The sequence below is a fragment of the Pocillopora damicornis genome, chromosome 9 (assembly GCF_964200805.1).
Source record: "Pocillopora damicornis chromosome 9, jaPocDami1.2, whole genome shotgun sequence".
Taxonomy (NCBI): Eukaryota; Metazoa; Cnidaria; class Anthozoa; order Scleractinia; family Pocilloporidae; genus Pocillopora; species Pocillopora damicornis.
The window spans coordinates 12,905,858-12,924,498 of record NC_142678.1 but is presented as its reverse complement, the minus strand read 5'-3'; the positions used below and the strand labels follow the sequence as shown (position 1 = coordinate 12,924,498).

The window sequence follows — 18,641 nt, the reverse complement described above, 5'->3', positions numbered from 1 at the left end:
AGAATTTGTGGTTTTCCAGGCGTAAAGATTGTGCAAGGTGAAGCAAAAAATGATTCAAGCGCCTCTCATATAAGAAAATTGGTCTTCTGTCCAGGGATTGTGTAAGAGAAAAATATTTTGGCTTTCGTAACCCTGTGTCTCTGAAACGTAGTTACGTGTCCAGATCATGTGCGGCGCATCTTTTATACTTGGATTGACCTCGATGTTTTCGGAATAGGGTCTCCACTTTAATTTTTCTTACATACTGGTAATTTAAAATATTTCATCTTCCATTCTGTTTCTCATATTTTGTTATTTACCTTTTTTAACATTAGTTTGCAACGCGTTTGTAGTCTGGATTTTGCAATGGCATGTACGATAACGCACGCTGTTAACAATGTCGCAAGAAGTCCAAAACGAAATAAAATTTTGAAATTCGTGTTGAACTTTGGTTGATAAGTTCTCTATAATGGGTTAAATTCTTGGCTTACGCAAGAAAGGATGTACAAATACGGAAGCCCGAGTTGTTTGAGTTTATTCTTCTATCTGTTCTTGGCGGTTGAGTAGCCCTCGTTGCTATATTTACTTCGATTACTTTCGAGCTAAAAAATGGTATACTGCGCGGCGTTCGATTGTAACAACGACTCGAGGTACACAACTGGTATATCCTACCATTGCTTTCCGAGGGATGAAGCTCTACGATCACAGTGGCTGGCAAAGATCTCACGAGCGGATCTGGTCGTTTCGAAAAACTCCAGGCTGTGCTCAGAACATTTTACACCTGACTGCTACGAACGAGACTTGAAAGCAGAAATTCTTGGTTTGAAACCCAGATCTACGCTAAAACCAGGTGCAATACCCACGGTTTTTTCGCATCGGAGACCATCAAAAAGACCTCGACTTTCATCGGAGAAACGTTCAGAAGAGAAAGTCAGAAAAGAAGTAAGTGAATCGCGAATTACTCTCTTGTAACTGGGTTGGGTTGTTGCAAAGCTTGGGTTGTTGCAAACTCTTGAAGCTGCTCATCATTTATGCATGATTGATACAAAAAAAAAAATTGAAAGGTGAATGCAGTTTGAGGGCAATAACAATTTATATCTTAAGGGATATCACCCGAATAGGTTCCATTGAGAAACATTAAATTTTCACAGAAAAGTATTTCTTCTCCTTAAGCAAAACAATATCCTGCCATGGAATTCCTTCTAGTTTCATGTTTTTTTTTTCTGAGTCATCTTTGTACTTCATCTCTCCTGAAAATTTTTGACCAGTAGGTAAACAAAATTAAATTGTTTCAGAATAAAGTGATTATTCTTTAATTCTAGGAACATTATACCTGTCCCTTGTTAACTAGCAGGTGAACAAAATTAGTACAAATAGACTATTTGTAAGCTGTGGATATTATTCTTTAGATAGTGAATTCTTTTAACCTTCTTTACTTCTATGTGAATAAAAACTTAATACAACTGGAAATTCTAAGTTAAAACCAGTGCAGGCTTTCAACCAAAGGAGGGCAGGGTCAGGTGTTATATTTTCCAAGAAAATCCCATTGAATCATTGTGTAACCATATAGTAGCATAGTTTATCCTTCATACCCACATTTTTCATTCTCTCAAAGGGTCACTAACCCATACCATAACAGAGTTAATATTTTTTCTGTTATAGTATATAGCCTCTATTACTGCACAACCTAGTTGTGGAATCGAAGAACATGCAGCTTCAGCTTTAGAACAGCCTGCACCTGTTGATGTAGTGAATTGTGGAGCAAGTACATCAACCTCAGACAGTCCATCATATCCATTCCCACATGATTTATGGCCTAAAAGCACGTTGGTTGAGTCACAAGCAGTGCAGGTGAATTTGCCAAACAAGGGTGTGGATTTTGGGATCCAAGTCAATCTTCGTGGTCTCCATTTAATGATGAAATCTACTGACACCCAAGTCGAGGTTGATGTTTCAGAAAGCAGCACCCAGACTGAAGAGGTATTCCTTCCTGAAATTGAAGATAACAAGGGAGAAGCAACTGAAGCAGCTGCTTCCCCAGAAGTCTCTCCAAGAAAAGATGGCATCTACCTTCCCACAAAACAGGAAGATTCAGATGATTCGAACTTGTCAGGATCAGACAACGAACACCAAGGGGAAACAAAATGCGAAAAGCCACAGGATGATACCAAATACATTGTGTTTAAACAAGAGCTATTTAAATTGTTTAAGTACTGTCCTGAGTGTGGTGCAGTTGTGATTAAGAGGAACCAATCCACACAAGGAAGCCAACTATTTGTCACCCTAGAATGTATGAATAATCATAAGTACTCCTGGCAAAGCCAGCCAATGCTTGAGGGGATGGCAGCTGGAAATTTGTTGCTGTCATCATCTATTTTGCTCAGTGGCTCTACCTTTAAAAAAGTAGCATCTTTGGCAGATATCTTAAATTTGAAAATTTTCAGTGAGAAAACATTTTATAATATTCAAAACAAGTACTTATTACCTGTAATCAATGAGTTCTGGCTTAAAGAACAAAATTCCACTTTTTCTGAGGTAGGGGGGCGAGATCTGTGGCTTTCAGGGGATGGGCGTTGTGACAGTCCTGGCCATAATGCAAAATATGGGACATATACCATGATTGATCAGAAAACTGATAAGATTGTTGACTTCAAGGTTGTTCAGGTCAGTGAAGTAAATAATAGCAATGCCATGGAAAGAGAGGGTTTTAAACGCTGTATGGAAAACATCTATGAAAAAGGGGGGAAAATTATGGTTGTTGCAACTGACCGTCATGTGGGCATTAGGGCTGACATGAAAAGAAATTTCCCTGAAGTTGATCATCAATTTGATGTGTGGCACCTTTCCAAGAGTATAACTAAAAAGTTAACTGAAAAAGCAAAGAAGAGAGAATGTGCTGATCTCTCTCTCTGGATCAGATCCATCTCAAACCACCTTTGGTGGTGTGCCAAAACATGTGGGGGAGACAAGGAGATGTTGAGAGAGAAGTGGATATCCATTGTCTATCACACTGCCAATATCCACTCCTGGGATTCAGCTGACCTGTATGAGGAATGTGCCCACCAACCAATCCCTCCAGCTATCGCAAGAACTAAAAGGTGGCTTAGGCCTGGCTCCTCTGCTCATAATGCATTGAAGGAGGTTGTATTCGATAAAAATCTGTTGAAGGACATTCAGCAACTAACACTAAGTTGTCATACTGGCAATTTAGAGGTGTACCATAGTGTGCAGACCAAATATGCACCCAAACGGCAGCACTTCTCTTATAATGGCATGGTTGCTCGAACTCAGTTGGCAGCCCTAGACCATAATGCCAACACTGGTAGACAACAAGCCACTGTATCCAGGGGTGCCAACCAAGGGGAGCTACAATACAAGGTAGTGTTTCCGAAAAATACAAAAGAATGGGTGGCGAAGCCCATATTTGAGAAGACAACCAATTATCATCTCAAGCCAATGCGTAATGCCATTGAAGAGAGAAAATGCTTAAAACCACAAGAGAGGAGTGCAACAGTCACAGCACCACACATTCCTGTAAACATTGCCAGCAAATCCCGGCCTCCTAAAGCAGATGTCATTGCTAATCATACTTCGAGATTTTCGAATACTTAAATACAACAACTTTGTCAATAACACATTCAAATGAAAATAAAAGCAATCATCGTAGCAAAAAGCAATCAAAGTTAGGTTTGAGGTTTATTTCATTCAGGCCACGCAGCTATCCCTGGCAATGTGGATAATTTAATAACTGCAGTAGGGATGACATTCGTTTGGCTCTGCATGGCTTTTGACTGAATCACTATGCAGAAATGTGTTAGTAATTCATATCCTCGATAAGTAATTGTATATTTCACGCAAATTTTAGAAAGAAACCGTAACATAAGGAAAGAAGAGCCTCTGGTGTTATACACGCAAAGGATATGTTACTAATCATTATTGAAGGACATTACGGATAAAGTTCAAAGTTCCAGATCTGCTTCTCGAAACCCCACGTAATTACCACTCTCTTCTGGAAATGTTTTACGTATGGCCGTGACGACGCATGCTGGCACGATTCTCCGCCGGTTTTTTCCTAACACCCCATGTGCCCACCAAGTAAATTGTCTGTAGGCTGCCAAACGCCAAGTTCTAGAGAACAAGAGGATATAAAGTCACAAAAGCGATTGACTTAATTACGCGTACAAAATAAGAAAGAAAAAGACAGTTTACCTGTTGACGATAGGGTCGGGAATTGGATTGAGCCGCGCATTGTGGATTGCAACCAATGCCGTGCTCAAAACATCCGTGTCCAGGCATACAATACCAAATTTCGGATGTTCTGTTATACATCTAACACCTATCAAGAAGAAAAAAGTCTTAACATTTTATTTCCCTCACTGTTTCAATAATTTTCATCCATCAGAGCTTGTAATTGCAATTACAACTAAGATCGAGTTTGCAATTGTCCACCTTTTGTCACTCTTAGCAAAGAAGCGGTCGCTTCAAACAAAATACTCGTGAGAATAATCACATAATAAGTACAAACCTGAATTGTCGAACTTTTGATTAAGCTCCTCTAGTTCTTGGCAGCAGTAACATTCATTTGCCACCGGCATAAGCGCACAAGTGCCGCACAAACACCATTCGGTGTTTCCCATCCTCGAAGTATTGTCTTCTTCGTGGGCTTCTACCTCCTGTCCTACACTCTCTTCCTGAGGTGGTTCTTCTCCAGGCTGATATACTGGTTCGAACTGAAATGGTTCTATTCCGCTCATAACGAAGGGTCGACGAAGACGAAATTTGTATTAAAACTTAGCTGAACGATAACACGTTCTAAAGTGATCCCCATAACATACGTCACAGGCTCATTTGGAAGACCGCTGATTTAAAATTGGTGCCCACGGTTTGAAAGCCGAAACAGCGCGAAAATACAAACTTTAAAGAAATATTTCTCCAAGGTAAGACACATTTAGCACAAATAACGCTTGAAATCGAGAATTTCGTCACTTTGGCTATCGAAAGAAATTAACTCAATTTTGGGCTTCAGTTCTCCTTTAAGATACAGAGGCCCACTAGCTTAACAACAAACCCCTTCTTCTCTCAAACATTCCTACTCCCTCAAGAACTTTAAGAACCTTCTAAAGGAACGTCGGCATAAGAATTTTATTAATAACCTTAATTTTCTCAAAGAAACATGTATGGTGTCCAACAAGAATCAAGATTTTAAATATTTTTAGTATTGTAATTTTAATCCCATAAGAATCAAGATTGTAAATATCTTCAGCATTGTTATTTTGAACAAATTTTATAATAGAACACCTAGGTAGCTTTAGCTGAATAATCCGTAGTTTAGTCCGTTGACCTTTAATTTAAGAATCAAAATTTTAAATATTTTTAGTATGTAATTTTGATCCGATTTAATAATAGTATACTTAGATAGTTTTAGCTAAATTCCGTAGACAGTAAGTCCACATCAGCCTCTGACTGCCTTTAATTTAACCTACTATACCAAATAAAGTATGTATGTATGCGTGTATGTATCACCACAGATCAGAGGTCAAGACAACACAAGTTGAATAATCAAACGCTTAGGATTAAAGTCAATGGTGAAGTTCTTGAAAGAGTACAATTCTTCAAATTTCTCAGTATGTGGGTACAGGAAAACTTAAAGTGGACAGATCACATAATAAAAACCGTGTCTTCATGTTTTGCAGCCTTATCGATTATCAAGAAAATAAAAAATCTGGCACCCACAGCACTAAAAAAAGTGGTAAGCTGACTCGTTGATACTATCAAAGCTCAATTACAATGACATAGTGATGTATCCCTTACCTCACAGAGATGATCACACTAACGCGAGTGCTGTTAAATTTATGGAACTATTACAAACTTTTGACCATACTCAACACGTAAAGTAACCGACACATAAAGGAAATCATATTTTAGATTTGATCATCACCAGATCTGAAGATAGCATAGTACACCATATTTCGGTAACTGATCCCGTTCCATCTGATCATTATACTGTATGCTGTAAAGTACTCTTACCCAAACCTTCCCCAGAAAAGAAAGAAACTGCCTACAGGAACCTTAAGTGTATTGACTTTGCTAGGTTTCGTAAAGACATCAGGAACTTGAATCTACTAGATAATGACATTACATCAAAAGCCGACTTGGTTGAACCGTACAACGCGAAATTAGCCTCGCTATTTGATGATCATGCTCGTGATAGAAATAAGGTTGTAACCTTTCGTCCAAAGTTTCCCTGGTTTACCCCCAAGATCAGGGAACAGAAAATGAAACGGTGAAGACTAGAACGCCGTTGGCAGAAAACAAGACTAACTGTAGACAGGGAAATTTACACGCAACAATGTAAAGTTGTTCACAGGCTCATTCGTACGTCCAAAGCAAGCTATTAAACAGATCGTATTAGTAAAATTAAATCCAAGCCAAGTGATTTGTTTGGTACCTTGGAAACCTTACTGAAGGGTAGGGCTGAAAAGCTCTACCCACCTTGTAATTCCACTGAAGATCTTGCAAATCTATTCGCTGATTACTTTGGACGGAAGATAGGTACAATAAGAGCAGATCTTGATCTCAGGAGACCAATACTACAAGATCCTTTCTTAGATGCGTGTTTTGAACACAGCAAAGTTTTATTTCGGTAGTTCATACCTGTCTCTGAGATGCAGCTGGAGAAGTTAGTTATTAAGTTTAGTCGTTAGTCATGTGACCTTAACCATATTCCTGCAACAGTTCTAAAGGAGTGTCTCCACGATTTAATACCAGTAATAACTAAACTAGTCAACATATCCCTTGGGTAGTGTCCTTGGACCTATCTTATTTTTGCTCTACAACTCACCCTTGGTTGATATTATGAGATACCATAAAGTTAATTTCCACTTGTATGCCGATGATACGCAATCATACCTCACCTTCAAATAGTCCACTACTGACCTGGCCAAATTAGCGATAGAAGACTTTGTGCGAGATATCGATGCTTAGATGACAGTAAACATGCTTAAGATGAACAGGGACAAAACAGAACTAGTTATCTTAAATGCCAGCCATCGCCCACCTTCGTCCCTGACGTCAATTTCAGTGTGTGATGAGTTGATTAGCAAGACATCGACAGCTAGAAATATTGGTGTTCTGTACGATACAGTCATGTCAGTGAAACATCATTTCACAGCTGTATGTAAGGCAAGCTTCTTCAACCTTCGAAATATCAGTCGTATTAGGAAATATATCAGTCGCCATACAGCAGAAATACTTGTGCACGCTTTCATTGCTTCCAGACTGGCCTTCTGTAACTCACTTTTGTATGGACTGCCGAAAAAACTATCAAGCAGCTTCAGCATGTTCAAAATTCAGCTGTCAGAATGGTTGCGCTTACACCCAAACATGAACATATATCACCAGTATTACAGGAACTGCATTGGCTTCCTGCAGAATAGCGCATAATTTTTAAAATTCTTTTCATGACTTTTAAATGTCAAAATGGCATAGCACCTTCATATTTGTCTGACCTAGTTACGAGGTATATTCTTAGGCGCAACTTAAGATCTGCTGATGGCCATCACCTGTTTGATGTTAAATATAATCTGCACAACTATGGCTTTCGTTCTTTTTCAGTAGCGTCACCACAGTTGTGGAATGACATGCCACTAGGAATAAGATCTTGTGACAGTCTGAACGATTTCAAGAAAAACTAAAGACTTATCTTTTTGGGAAAGCGTTTTTAAATTATTCCTTATATATTTTAGTCGTTTTTATTTATATTAGCCCTTTGATATTTCAGTTTTATATTTTAAGTTTTTATTAATTGGTTGTTTTATATTTTAGCTGATTCGGTGGAATGTAATTTTTGAATATTCTTAGGAACAATACTTGTGATATCAGTAACATTTTAAACATTTATGTAAAGCGCTATTGAACATCGCTGGAAATGGCGCTATATAAATGAAGTATTGTTATTATTATTATTATTATTATTATTATTATTATTATTATTATTATTATTATTATTATTACTGTGGCATAGTTGGCCACATCAGGGCACGGTGCTGTAGCGCAAGACATCATGTACCTAGACCAAACAGAGGAGGCAGCGCCGTAAGGGTAAGTGGGGTACACTACCTCTTTCATGGCACTGTCACAAACATTAGAATTTCAAAGAAACGAATGGTCAAATTAGAAATGTTTGATAATGCCCTCTTTCCCAATTTTACATGATAAGGGAATATGTGGGTAATGACTGGTCTAGGCAAAATAAGCTGCAATAGTAGCCATTCTCCTTATGAAAGATACCTCAATACAACTCCCCAGAATTGGGGGTCTTAAACTGAGCACAGACTCTCATTTTTTGCTGCTTTCTTTTGTAGGGGAAGTGAAAGCCAAAGGGAATTAAAAAAGTTAAGTTTCAAATTTGAAGCAGATGCCTCTTGAGGAGGGTTTGTCACTATGGTGTACAACAAAGGAACCAAAACTCACAAAGGAGGTGTCTGTGATGTCCTGAAGAGAAGGAAGGTTACAAAGCCATGAAGTTTTACCTAGCAAACCTAAATTTAGACAATGATGCATTTCGTTGTCCCAGGAAAAAGTGGGGCTATGATGGAAAAGTTTGCACAATTTCAGCAATTTTAAATTTCTTTTCAACAAAAATGTTTATTACCACCTCTCTTGCCATGAATGAGTAGCCCCACATAGCACAGTCTACCTAACCTTTTAATGCCTGAGAATAATCTCTTCCCTCCCTTACACAAGCACCACTCTGCATCAACAACTTCAAGACCTTCGTATCTGACCATTACACTATAAAAGCAATTGATAAGAATAGTTAAAGTTTGTTCAGGAACCATAATGATCATAATGACTGTCACTGAACAGTGCCCAGCTCTAATGGCTTTGTTTCAAAAATTTAACAGTAAGCGCAATATCCCATGGACTTTCTCACCTCATAATTCAGTGTCTAAATACGGCAATTGAAGGTCACAATGGGGGAGTCCGCGTTTCTTGCTTTGTACTTGGCCTAGTCTGTATTACTGGTTCTTTAGATGAGACAAAGAGAAGACAATATCATTTCAAACTTCTTGAGTGAAGATGCTGAATTCTTCCTTCAAAGCATTTCAAGAAAATAATTCTCTTCAATGTTGTTTGCATTCCCAAGCACGAATTGTAAACAAAACTTCCTATATTTGATTATGGGTGTAAAAGTATAATTTGGGGAGATTGTGGCCAGAGGAATTCTCAGCATTTAGAACACCTCCAAAATCAAGCCATGCATAGTATTTCATCAGCCCATCTGAGCAAGACGGGAACGATCTTTCAAAAGAGGTAAGAGAACCCTGAGTCTTCTTTAGTTGGAAAAAATACGATCTTTAGATGTTTTTACACGTATAAATGAAGGAGCACATTTCAACTTCCCACTGCATGGAGTATGTTTTAATTTTCATATATAAATATGTTTTCCATACAGATATGATTGTTCTATTTATTCTTTTATTCAAATTTTTATTCATTCTTTTTCTATTTTTAGATTTACATATATTTGCGATATATGTTTCACAACTACAGTGCTGATGACCAGTTTATACCAGCTGTTCCTTTCGCGTTAAGCTCATTCGTTTAACCAGGTTAAATAAAGATTATTATTCTTATTATTTTGGTCCCATGTGTGTGATATTGTGCACAATGTTTTGTGGCCTAAGCATCTGAATTGAAGACAAAAGTAAGAAGTAACTCCAAAGGTGATTTTCCTGTGCCTGAAACGCAAAATCTTTGCAGAAGCTGACAAAGACCAGTTTACATGGGGCAAAGAAACTGATGAGACAGAGGATCTAGTCCTGCAAATTTTCAACATGGCAGAAAGAATATCAGCACAGCCAGTTAAATTGCTAAAAACACTAAAAAATGTTCAAACTGCCACTGCAAAGATTAGGGGACATTTGGAGAGATTTCTTATCCTGGAAAAGACAGTTGCTTAAGCTCAAGTTGAGGTCAGAAAAATTGAGTTTTAAAGAGTTCATCACACTGTAAAGCCAGAAAGAAGGTTAGACCCGTTATTGCCATTTTTTATGAAGTACCAGGGCAACGAGTTCATCATCCAAAAAGCAAAAGAAATGAAAGAGGAAATTGACAGAGTATCTATGCGGAATTAACAGAGGAAAAAAGAGAGAGGAGGAAGAAGTAGTGGCTAAAGTTAAAGGCAAAGAGAGGAAGGGAAGAGTGCTTTCTTTAAGTAAGCCTGAACCAGACAAGTTTTCCAGTGACGGTCAACACATTCCATGGTAAACTCGTAATTTGAGCTAGGCTACGCCTAGAGTAACTCTTACGCATCTTTCGTGCTCTCCAAACTTCCCGCGATGAACCCTCGCTGACGTCTGAACCACTTTCAGCCTTTATTTAGAAGGAAATGAACAACAACAAAGAAACAACAGTCATGATAAATAAACCATTGCTTTCTTCTCTTTCTTGCCTCTTTGCTTTTGCTTTAGTCTACCTCACGGCCATAACTTTTCTTTCCGGGCTCTAAAGTTGGCACCCAATCTACATCATGCTTGTGCCAGTAAGGAGATGGCTTTCTAGAGACAAAATGCTTGCAGCATACCTGTTTGCTCTTGAGAACCTCATTTTGCCTAGGCATCACTTTTACTCGTCGCTTGTATCCACTTTTCTTTCCTCTCTGTTGTTGTTGTCTCCTCTTCGAAGGCAGACTTATTTTTTATAACTGATGGCATTCAATAATATCCAATCTCTTTGTCGTGATCACTTCTGCCGCCAGAGCCGAAAACTACACAAAGAACCACTCCTACTTTCACACTTTCACTCACAGGCAGCCTAGGCTCCAGCTGTGAGATGATCGTCTTGTGGAATAGGAGTCATGGCGAAATTATAAGAGTTTGTATGGGAACATTTACAACCGCTCTTAACCCTTCAACTTCCATGATCTGATTGTTAATTCTCTCCTCTAGCTGCTACACATTTCCTTGTGAACTGATTACGAGAATTTGGTGTTCAATCAAGATCAAATCTTGTACCCGATAAGTTTGAGTAATCGCATTATCTGTTTGCTGGATAACGTGTGGATACTATTGGGAGAAGCTATGCACCAGTCAATGTAAACCCCCGCACCCCCCCCCCCCCCGCCGGGACACAGCGGGGCATTTGTGGGGAATTTTCAGTTATTTGACGAGCGAAAGGGCCGCAGGTATCGGGGACTTTGACCTCTTTTGCACGTCATCCAAGAACAGCGGGAGAGTGGACCGGGGTATTTTCCACCGAGGTGGACTGGGTCAAGAATCGCTAGTCCGGCAAGATGGCGGCTTATGGCCATGAAAAGAAGGTAAGAGTCGTTTTATTTCAATCACCTCATATCTTCGGCTGAGTATGCCATCACATAAATATAATTGATTGTTTTGTGAACAAAGATCTTTTGTCACAGTTTTTACTCGTAAGTTATTCTGAGAATCACTTGACCGATCAAGCATGTCATCAGGTGTTTATATTATCTTCTTGTGCATATTTAAAAAAATACTTTGTACATGGATAGGTCTGTACACGGATAGGTCTGAATTAAAGTCTTGTATTGTTCGTGATAGTGCTACAAAACTGTTGTTCATTGATGCAAATTTTGTGTGGGTGCTTGTCGAGTTTGGCGAGAGGAGACACGTGATGTGTATCTCTGAAGAGGGAAGTCTAGACTTGCAAATGCTGTTGAAAGAAGTGACAAATAAAGTTTAAACCATTTACATTAGCCTGTGCCTTCCACTCAACAAGAGCGGGAGATGTGAGCGGGGTCGTTAGCTTCAATTAGAGGAAAAACCTGACCTTGAGGTGCGGGGCACTTTGTAACTTTAGAAGTGAGCGCTTGTCAAATGCCCCGCTATGTCCCGGCCGGGGGGTGCGGGGGTTTACATTGACTGGTGCATTACACATTAATCACTTCTGGAGTAAAGGGTTAACAATAAAAACATACAGTCAAATTCTCAATAAAAATATCTCACCTTACTTCTACAGTGTATCACTAGTTATCTGACCGCTTACTATGTTGAAAAGAATCCATTTTAGCGAGTTATCCATTTCTAGGTTTACAACTAGTAAGAGAAGCTCAAGGCTGCACGATCCGAGAAGCGAAAAATCCAAGCTATAAATGACCAGGCGGCCACAAATCCAACGCAGAATCCAAGCACACATACTGTAGTTTCATTTTAATTCACTACCAACTCAATTTTCCAATTGAAACCGACGCTAAGCTGCAGTTTGCTTCCAAAAGTTTCTAACGACCCTATAGATCGTTTTCACGTGACGTCACATCATTTCCGGTCGGCCATATTGGTGTACCACTATCGATTGCGTAATCCCCGTAATTTTTCCACAATTATCGTTCCCACAAGTAAAATGGATTCAAAAGAGTAAGAAAAAGAGTCCCAGAACATAAGCGGGGTCGACTATTCTTTTCCGATATCCGAATACGCGAAGCAGCTGGATTTTCCAGTCAGAGATCGATATTTACAGAAAATAGCGGCAATTGGAATTGATCCAGTTTTAGTCGAAGGGAAGGACTTTAAGCCGGACTGTTTGCCTCCTGTTGAATCCACAGATATTTTGTGTTATCTTGTCTTGGAGACAAGTTTCCTCACTCAGAAACAGTTTAAAGCTTCCCGAAGTCTTGAAGCATATAACCAAATGGTCTCTGGTTTTATCGCAAGCGTGCAAGGCCACATAATCGCCGACAAGTTTCTTGTTTTAGCAAAGGTGAGACATTCCCAGCGTATGAACGACTCTCTTATTTCATGTTGGGTTATCACGGAAAGAGAAGGAAAAATTTTGTTTGCACACTGCTTAGGTTGCAAGGCTGGCCTGGCAGAAACCTGTTCGCATATAGCAAACGTGCTATTTTATCTGGAAGCGTGGACAAAAATAAATGGCAGACTTGCCTGCACGCAAGTGAAGTGCTCGTGGCTTTTACCTACCTACGTCAAACAAGTAGAATATGAAAAGGTGCGAGAAATAAACTTTACATCCGCAAGGAAAATAAAAAAACGATTTAGATGCCAAGATTGAGAACCTCTCCAATGTTTCCAGCCCTGATAACTCTGCTAAAGGAAACGTGTCAAAGGAGATCCCTGTTCCCTCAAAACCGGAAATGGATACCTTTTATGCTAAACTTAGTAAGTCTAGTAGCAAGCCCATCGCTCTAAGCTTAATACCCGAGTATGCAGACAGCTATATCCTCAAAAGTCGCTGCGTACCTACAATTAGCGATCTGTTTGATAAGAGGTACCTCGCTCTGAGTTATCCTGAGTTATTAAAAGCTTGTCAAGAGGTAGATATTGAGATTACAAAAGAACAAATCTTACAAGTTGAGAGAGATACTGTCGCACAAGCGAAGGGTAACTCCCTGCGATGGTGAAACCATGGTCAGCCAAGACCAGATCCCCAGGCAACAACTTATTTAAAATTCCACAGTTCTCAGTTAAATATTTGTCTGATGTTCGTCCTTCCCAAGCTTGGGAAACATAGGAGATTGTACCTTGTGGAGTTATCCCAATCAGCACCTTAACAGTGTTATGGTGTTTGTACGATGACCATGTCTGTGCTCTTGCGAGCAGATTTGATGGTCTATTAATAAATACTTCGAAACAATCAATAATCACGGTAGTTTTGTTTCCAAATGAATATTTAAAACACTGTGGCATAGTTCGCCATAAATCCTCACGTTCAGGTCAGTTGATAAGTGGAGCCAGGCGTACATCTAGCGCTACCATCCGGGATGAAAAAATCCTTGAAACTGTTGAAAGGGAGACATTAAAGCGATATGAAAGATCTTGATGTGGAGCGTCAAGTTTAAGTTTTATCAAAGCCATGACAAACTCTTGAAATGTGGTCAGATTCTGGGACTTGTAAGCAACAAACGGAGAAACATGTTCGAAAACATTTTGCAGGATATCGAAGGAAGGCAATCCAGTGTAGAATTTAACTTTTTCTTCGTTTTGTACAAATTCCCACCGATCAAAATGGTTTCCGGTCAATGTTTAGAGAGCTGAATAAATATTCAAACTCTTCAGTTTGTGTGCCAGCTTCAACTGTTAATTTTTTCTCTTCGTCCTCATTTCCTTCAAAGCTAAGGTTTGAAACCTGTTCACCGGGCTCATTAAGTTTCTGTCTCTTCGCCGTTCGCTCTAGTTCTAGCTCTCGTTCTCTCTTTTCAAGTTCACGTTCCCTCGCTCTCTCGCTTCGTTTTGCCGCCGCTTCTTTATGATCTGCTCGATCAGACGCTTTCTTGTGTCCCAAAAGCAATGTCGGAACCCATTCAATATTAAATTTATCCCAGCTCTTAGCTGCCCTTCCTGAAACAAAATGCTTTTCGCACACACGATCGTTTTCTAAGATCTCTTCGGTCAGATCGTCACTGTTTATCGCTGAAATCCAGCGCGATCTTCTTTCTTCGGATAGTATCTGTGCCTCTTCGCCTTGATTTGTGACCACAGAAGGCACCCTTGCAAAGTACAACCCTTCATCTCGTCCACTTTTGCTGCCACAGCCAACGATCAGACACAAAACCATGTTCCACGCGAAGGACGCTACTAGTTTGTTTACAATTGAGGTACACCAATATGGCGGCGTAGCAACAGTAGTCAAGGAATTGGTCACGTGAGTGAAAACGATCTATTCACGCTCACCACAACAAACGATATGAAAACGTTGAAAACTAGCTTAGTAACCCTGCCTTTGTGACCTGAGCCTTCGGACTGCTCAAACAACGCGTGATGAACAAATTGTGCTAGAATTAGGGGCACATGTGTTTCACCTTACTTAGTTTCTTAGCCACCACCATGGCGGATAGCAAGGACCTTGGTATGACTACACAAACAAGGCATCGTCAGATACAGGAAGACACCAGCCACACCAAGTGTGTTGGCAGCTTCCCGCACACCGTTATCTCACGGCGAAGCCTACAGGTTACCGAGCAGCCGCGAAAAAAAATACATCTTCGTGATCCATCCACCAAGCAGTTCTCTCGTGAGGAAACAACAAAACATGAGCTAACACAACCTGCCGAAGCTGCAGGAGTCGAGGTCGTTTACACAAAAAACGTACACGAAGCTGAGACCTGGTTGAGAACACACATCACAGATTGTTCAGCTTCAGCCGTTGGCTTCGACATGGAGTGGAAGCCTCAGTTCGTAAGCAAGAAGCGTGGAGGCATCGAGAACAAGACTGCCGTTCTTCAACTGGGAGTCGACACATCCTGCTTAGTGCTGCACCTTCATCACATGAATAAATTGCCAAATCTGCTTGTCTCAATTCTAAAAGACGCCACAGTCTTGAAAGTCGGTAGTGCTATAAAGCAAGATGTGTCTAAGCTCAGAAGAGATCGAGGCTTGGTGTGCTATGGAATCGTCGATACACAAGACGTGGCAAAGTCTCATTCCTCATCTACGCAAAAAGTAGGATTAGAGGCATTGGCGGAACGTTTTCTTGGTATCACACTTGCAAAGAGTAAGCGGGTGACAATAAGCAACTGGGAAAACTTTCCGCTGACCTTGGAACAGATTGAATTCGCTGCTCTGGATGCTTGGATCGGATTAAAGGTTTTCAAAGCAATGGAACAGAGGACTCATAAGTTTGGCAGCTTCCCGCACACCGTTATCTCACGGCGAAGCCTACAGGTTACCGAGCAGCCGCGAAAAAAAATACATCTTCGTGATCCACCCACCAAGCAGTTCTCTCGTGTGGAAACAACAAAACATGAGCTAACACAACCTGCCGAAGCTGCAGGAGTCGAGGTCGTTTACACAAAAAACGTACACGAAGCTGAGACCTGGTTGAGAACACACATCACAGATTGTTCAGCTTCAGCCGTTGGCTTCGACATGGAGTGGAAGCCTCAGTTCGTAAGCAAGAAGCGTGGAGGCATCGAGAACAAGACTGCCGTTCTTCAACTGGGAGTCGACACATCCTGCTTAGTGCTGCACCTTCATCACATGAATAAATTGCCAAATCTGCTTGTCTCAATTCTAAAAGACGCCACAGTCTTGAAAGTCGGTAGTGCTATAAAGCAAGATGTGTCTAAGCTCAGAAGAGATCGAGGCTTGGTGTGCTATGGAATCGTCGATACACAAGACGTGGCAAAGTCTCATTCCTCATCTACGCAAAAAGTAGGATTAGAGGCATTGGCGGAACGTTTTCTTGGTATCACACTTGCAAAGAGTAAGCGGGTGACAATAAGCAACTGGGAAAACTTTCCGCTGACCTTGGAACAGATTGAATTCGCTGCTCTGGATGCTTGGATCGGATTAAAGGTTTTCAAAGCAATGGAACAGAGGACTCATAAGTTTGGCAGCTTCCCGCACACCGTTATCTCACGGCGAAGCCTACAGGTTACCGAGCAGCCGCGAAAAAAAATACATCTTCGTGATCCACCCACCAAGCAGTTCTCTCGTGTGGAAACAACAAAACATGAGCTAACACAACCTGCCGAAGCTGCAGGAGTCGAGGTCGTTTACACAAAAAACGTACACGAAGCTGAGACCTGGTTGAGAACACACATCACAGATTGTTCAGCTTCAGCCGTTGGCTTCGACATGGAGTGGAAGCCTCAGTTCGTAAGCAAGAAGCGTGGAGGCATCGAGAACAAGACTGCCGTTCTTCAACTGGGAGTCGACACATCCTGCTTAGTGCTGCACCTTCATCACATGAATAAATTGCCAAATCTGCTTGTCTCAATTCTAAAAGACGCCACAGTCTTGAAAGTCGGTAGTGCTTTAAAGCAAGATGTGTCTAAGCTCAGAAGAGATCGAGGCTTGGTGTGCTATGGAATCGTCGATACACAAGACGTGGCAAAGTCTCATTCCTCATCTACGCAAAAAGTAGGATTAGAGGCATTGGCGGAACGTTTTCTTGGTATCACACTTGCAAAGAGTAAGCGGGTGACAATAAGCAACTGGGAAAACTTTCCGCTGACCTTGGAACAGATTGAATACGCTGCTCTGGATGCTTGGATCGGATTAAAGGTTTTCAAAGCAATGGAACAGAGGACTCATAAGTTTGGCAGCTTCCCGCACACCGTTATCTCACGGCGAAGCCTACAGGTTACCGAGCAGCCGCGAAAAAAAATACATCTTCGTGATCCATCCACCAAGCAGTTCTCTCGTGTGGAAACAACAAAACATGAGCTAACACAACCTGCCGAAGCTGCAGGAGTCCAGGTCGTTTACACAAAAAACGTACACGAAGCTGAGACCTGGTTGAGAACACACATCACAGATTGTTCAGCTTCAGCCGTTGGCTTCGACATGGAGTGGAAGCCTCAGTTCGTAAGCAAGAAGCGTGGAGGCATCGAGAACAAGACTGCCGTTCTTCAACTGGGAGTCGACACATCCTGCTTAGTGCTGCACCTTCATCACATGAATAAATTGCCAAATCTGCTTGTCTCAATTCTAAAAGACGCCACAGTCTTGAAAGTCGGTAGTGCTATAAAGCAAGATGTGTCTAAGCTCAGAAGAGATCGAGGCTTGGTGTGCTATGGAATCGTCGATACACAAGACGTGGCAAAGTCTCATTCCTCATCTACGCAAAAAGTAGGATTAAAGGCATTGGCGGAACGTTTTCTTGGTATCACACTTGCAAAGAGTAAGCGGGTGACAATAAGCAACTGGGAAAACTTTCCGCTGACCTTGGAACAGATTGAATACGCTGCTCTGGATGCTTGGATCGGATTAAAGGTTTTCAAAGCAATGGAACAGAGGACTCATAAGTTCTGACATCATCAATGAAGCAAAACGGCTACGATTAACACGATTGATTAATTTCTATTTAATTTGGTTTGTTGTTTTATATTGTTTGTTTGTTTTTTTTGGAGCAAACAAATCAAACCCATAAAAATGGATGAAGGAGGCACCGAAACACTTAAAAGGAGGGTCTACTCACAGGCTAGCAGAACTTATTTTACATTTTGCAACGTCTTGATAATAACTCAAGAAAATATACACCAAATAATAAGATAGTAGACGAAGTCAGAAAAAATTAATTTTTTGTGTAATTTGTTAGTTTAATTCCAAGCAGGCTTTTCTATATCTTTCCGACTTTGTTACACCTGCTGCATATCGTGTAACATAACACTGAACAAATGAAATGCCTGCTCCTAGTGTCGTCGATTGTGATTATTAAAACCAGATAAAAAAAACTAGAATGATAGTGATGATAATTATGTATTTACCAGCAGATGGCACACTCTCAATATCAATAAGCTCTAATGCACTTTACAACACTTTACAGGGAACCTAAGCCAGACCGCATTGAGCAGTTTACTTTTCTTTCCACAAGAAATTTGGGAGATGCACCCAATTTGTGAACTTTGGAAAAATGATCAGACCACAAAACCAGGAGCTACATTCACTTCTCTTTACAAGAAGTGCATAGGCTATTTAACATCCCCCACTTACCATTAAAATAATTGTTTCAGTGTGATTAGGTTACCTCAAGTTTGTATGATGTATATTCATATTAAAGGTGTACGGTTGTATGTTGTTAACATTGTGTATCATGTTATAAGAATTAAATAAAAATTAGGATTTTGCATAATCGAATTGTAATAACTGAAATCAAAAGGCAATAATCAAAATTGAATTGAATTGCAAGGAATATGAATCATTACATCACAAGTTTCATGTCTCATT

General features: G+C 40.3%; 3 protein-coding genes and 1 pseudogene across 3 annotated transcripts; 3 read left to right on the top strand and 1 right to left on the bottom strand.

Moving 5' to 3' along the window:
* The first annotated feature begins 455 nt into the window (after positions 1–455).
* LOC149040201 (uncharacterized) lies at positions 456–3,651 on the top strand. Its single transcript, XM_089181470.1, has 2 exons — positions 456–921; positions 1,642–3,651. The coding sequence occupies exons 1-2, from the start codon at positions 589–591 to the stop codon at positions 3,589–3,591; spliced, it is 2,283 nt and encodes a 760-aa protein (XP_089037596.1). The 5' UTR covers positions 456–588; the 3' UTR covers positions 3,592–3,651.
* A 5-nt stretch (positions 3,652–3,656) lies between these two features.
* LOC149040200 (P2X purinoceptor 7-like) lies at positions 3,657–4,879 on the bottom strand. The gene is made up of 3 exons (XM_089181471.1): positions 4,505–4,879; positions 4,189–4,315; positions 3,657–4,107 (listed from the first exon to the last, which is right to left on the bottom strand). The coding sequence occupies exons 1-3, from the start codon at positions 4,731–4,733 to the stop codon at positions 3,939–3,941; spliced, it is 525 nt and encodes a 174-aa protein (XP_089037597.1). The 5' UTR covers positions 4,734–4,879; the 3' UTR covers positions 3,657–3,938.
* A 7,478-nt stretch (positions 4,880–12,357) lies between these two features.
* Positions 12,358–13,609, top strand: LOC149040199 (uncharacterized; annotated as a pseudogene).
* A 1,060-nt stretch (positions 13,610–14,669) lies between these two features.
* LOC149040198 (uncharacterized) lies at positions 14,670–18,546 on the top strand. The gene has a single exon (XM_089182976.1). It carries the CDS (start codon positions 14,760–14,762, stop codon positions 17,724–17,726), a length of 2,967 nt encoding a protein of 988 aa, XP_089039102.1. The 5' UTR covers positions 14,670–14,759; the 3' UTR covers positions 17,727–18,546.
* Positions 18,547–18,641: the final 95 nt, after the last annotated feature.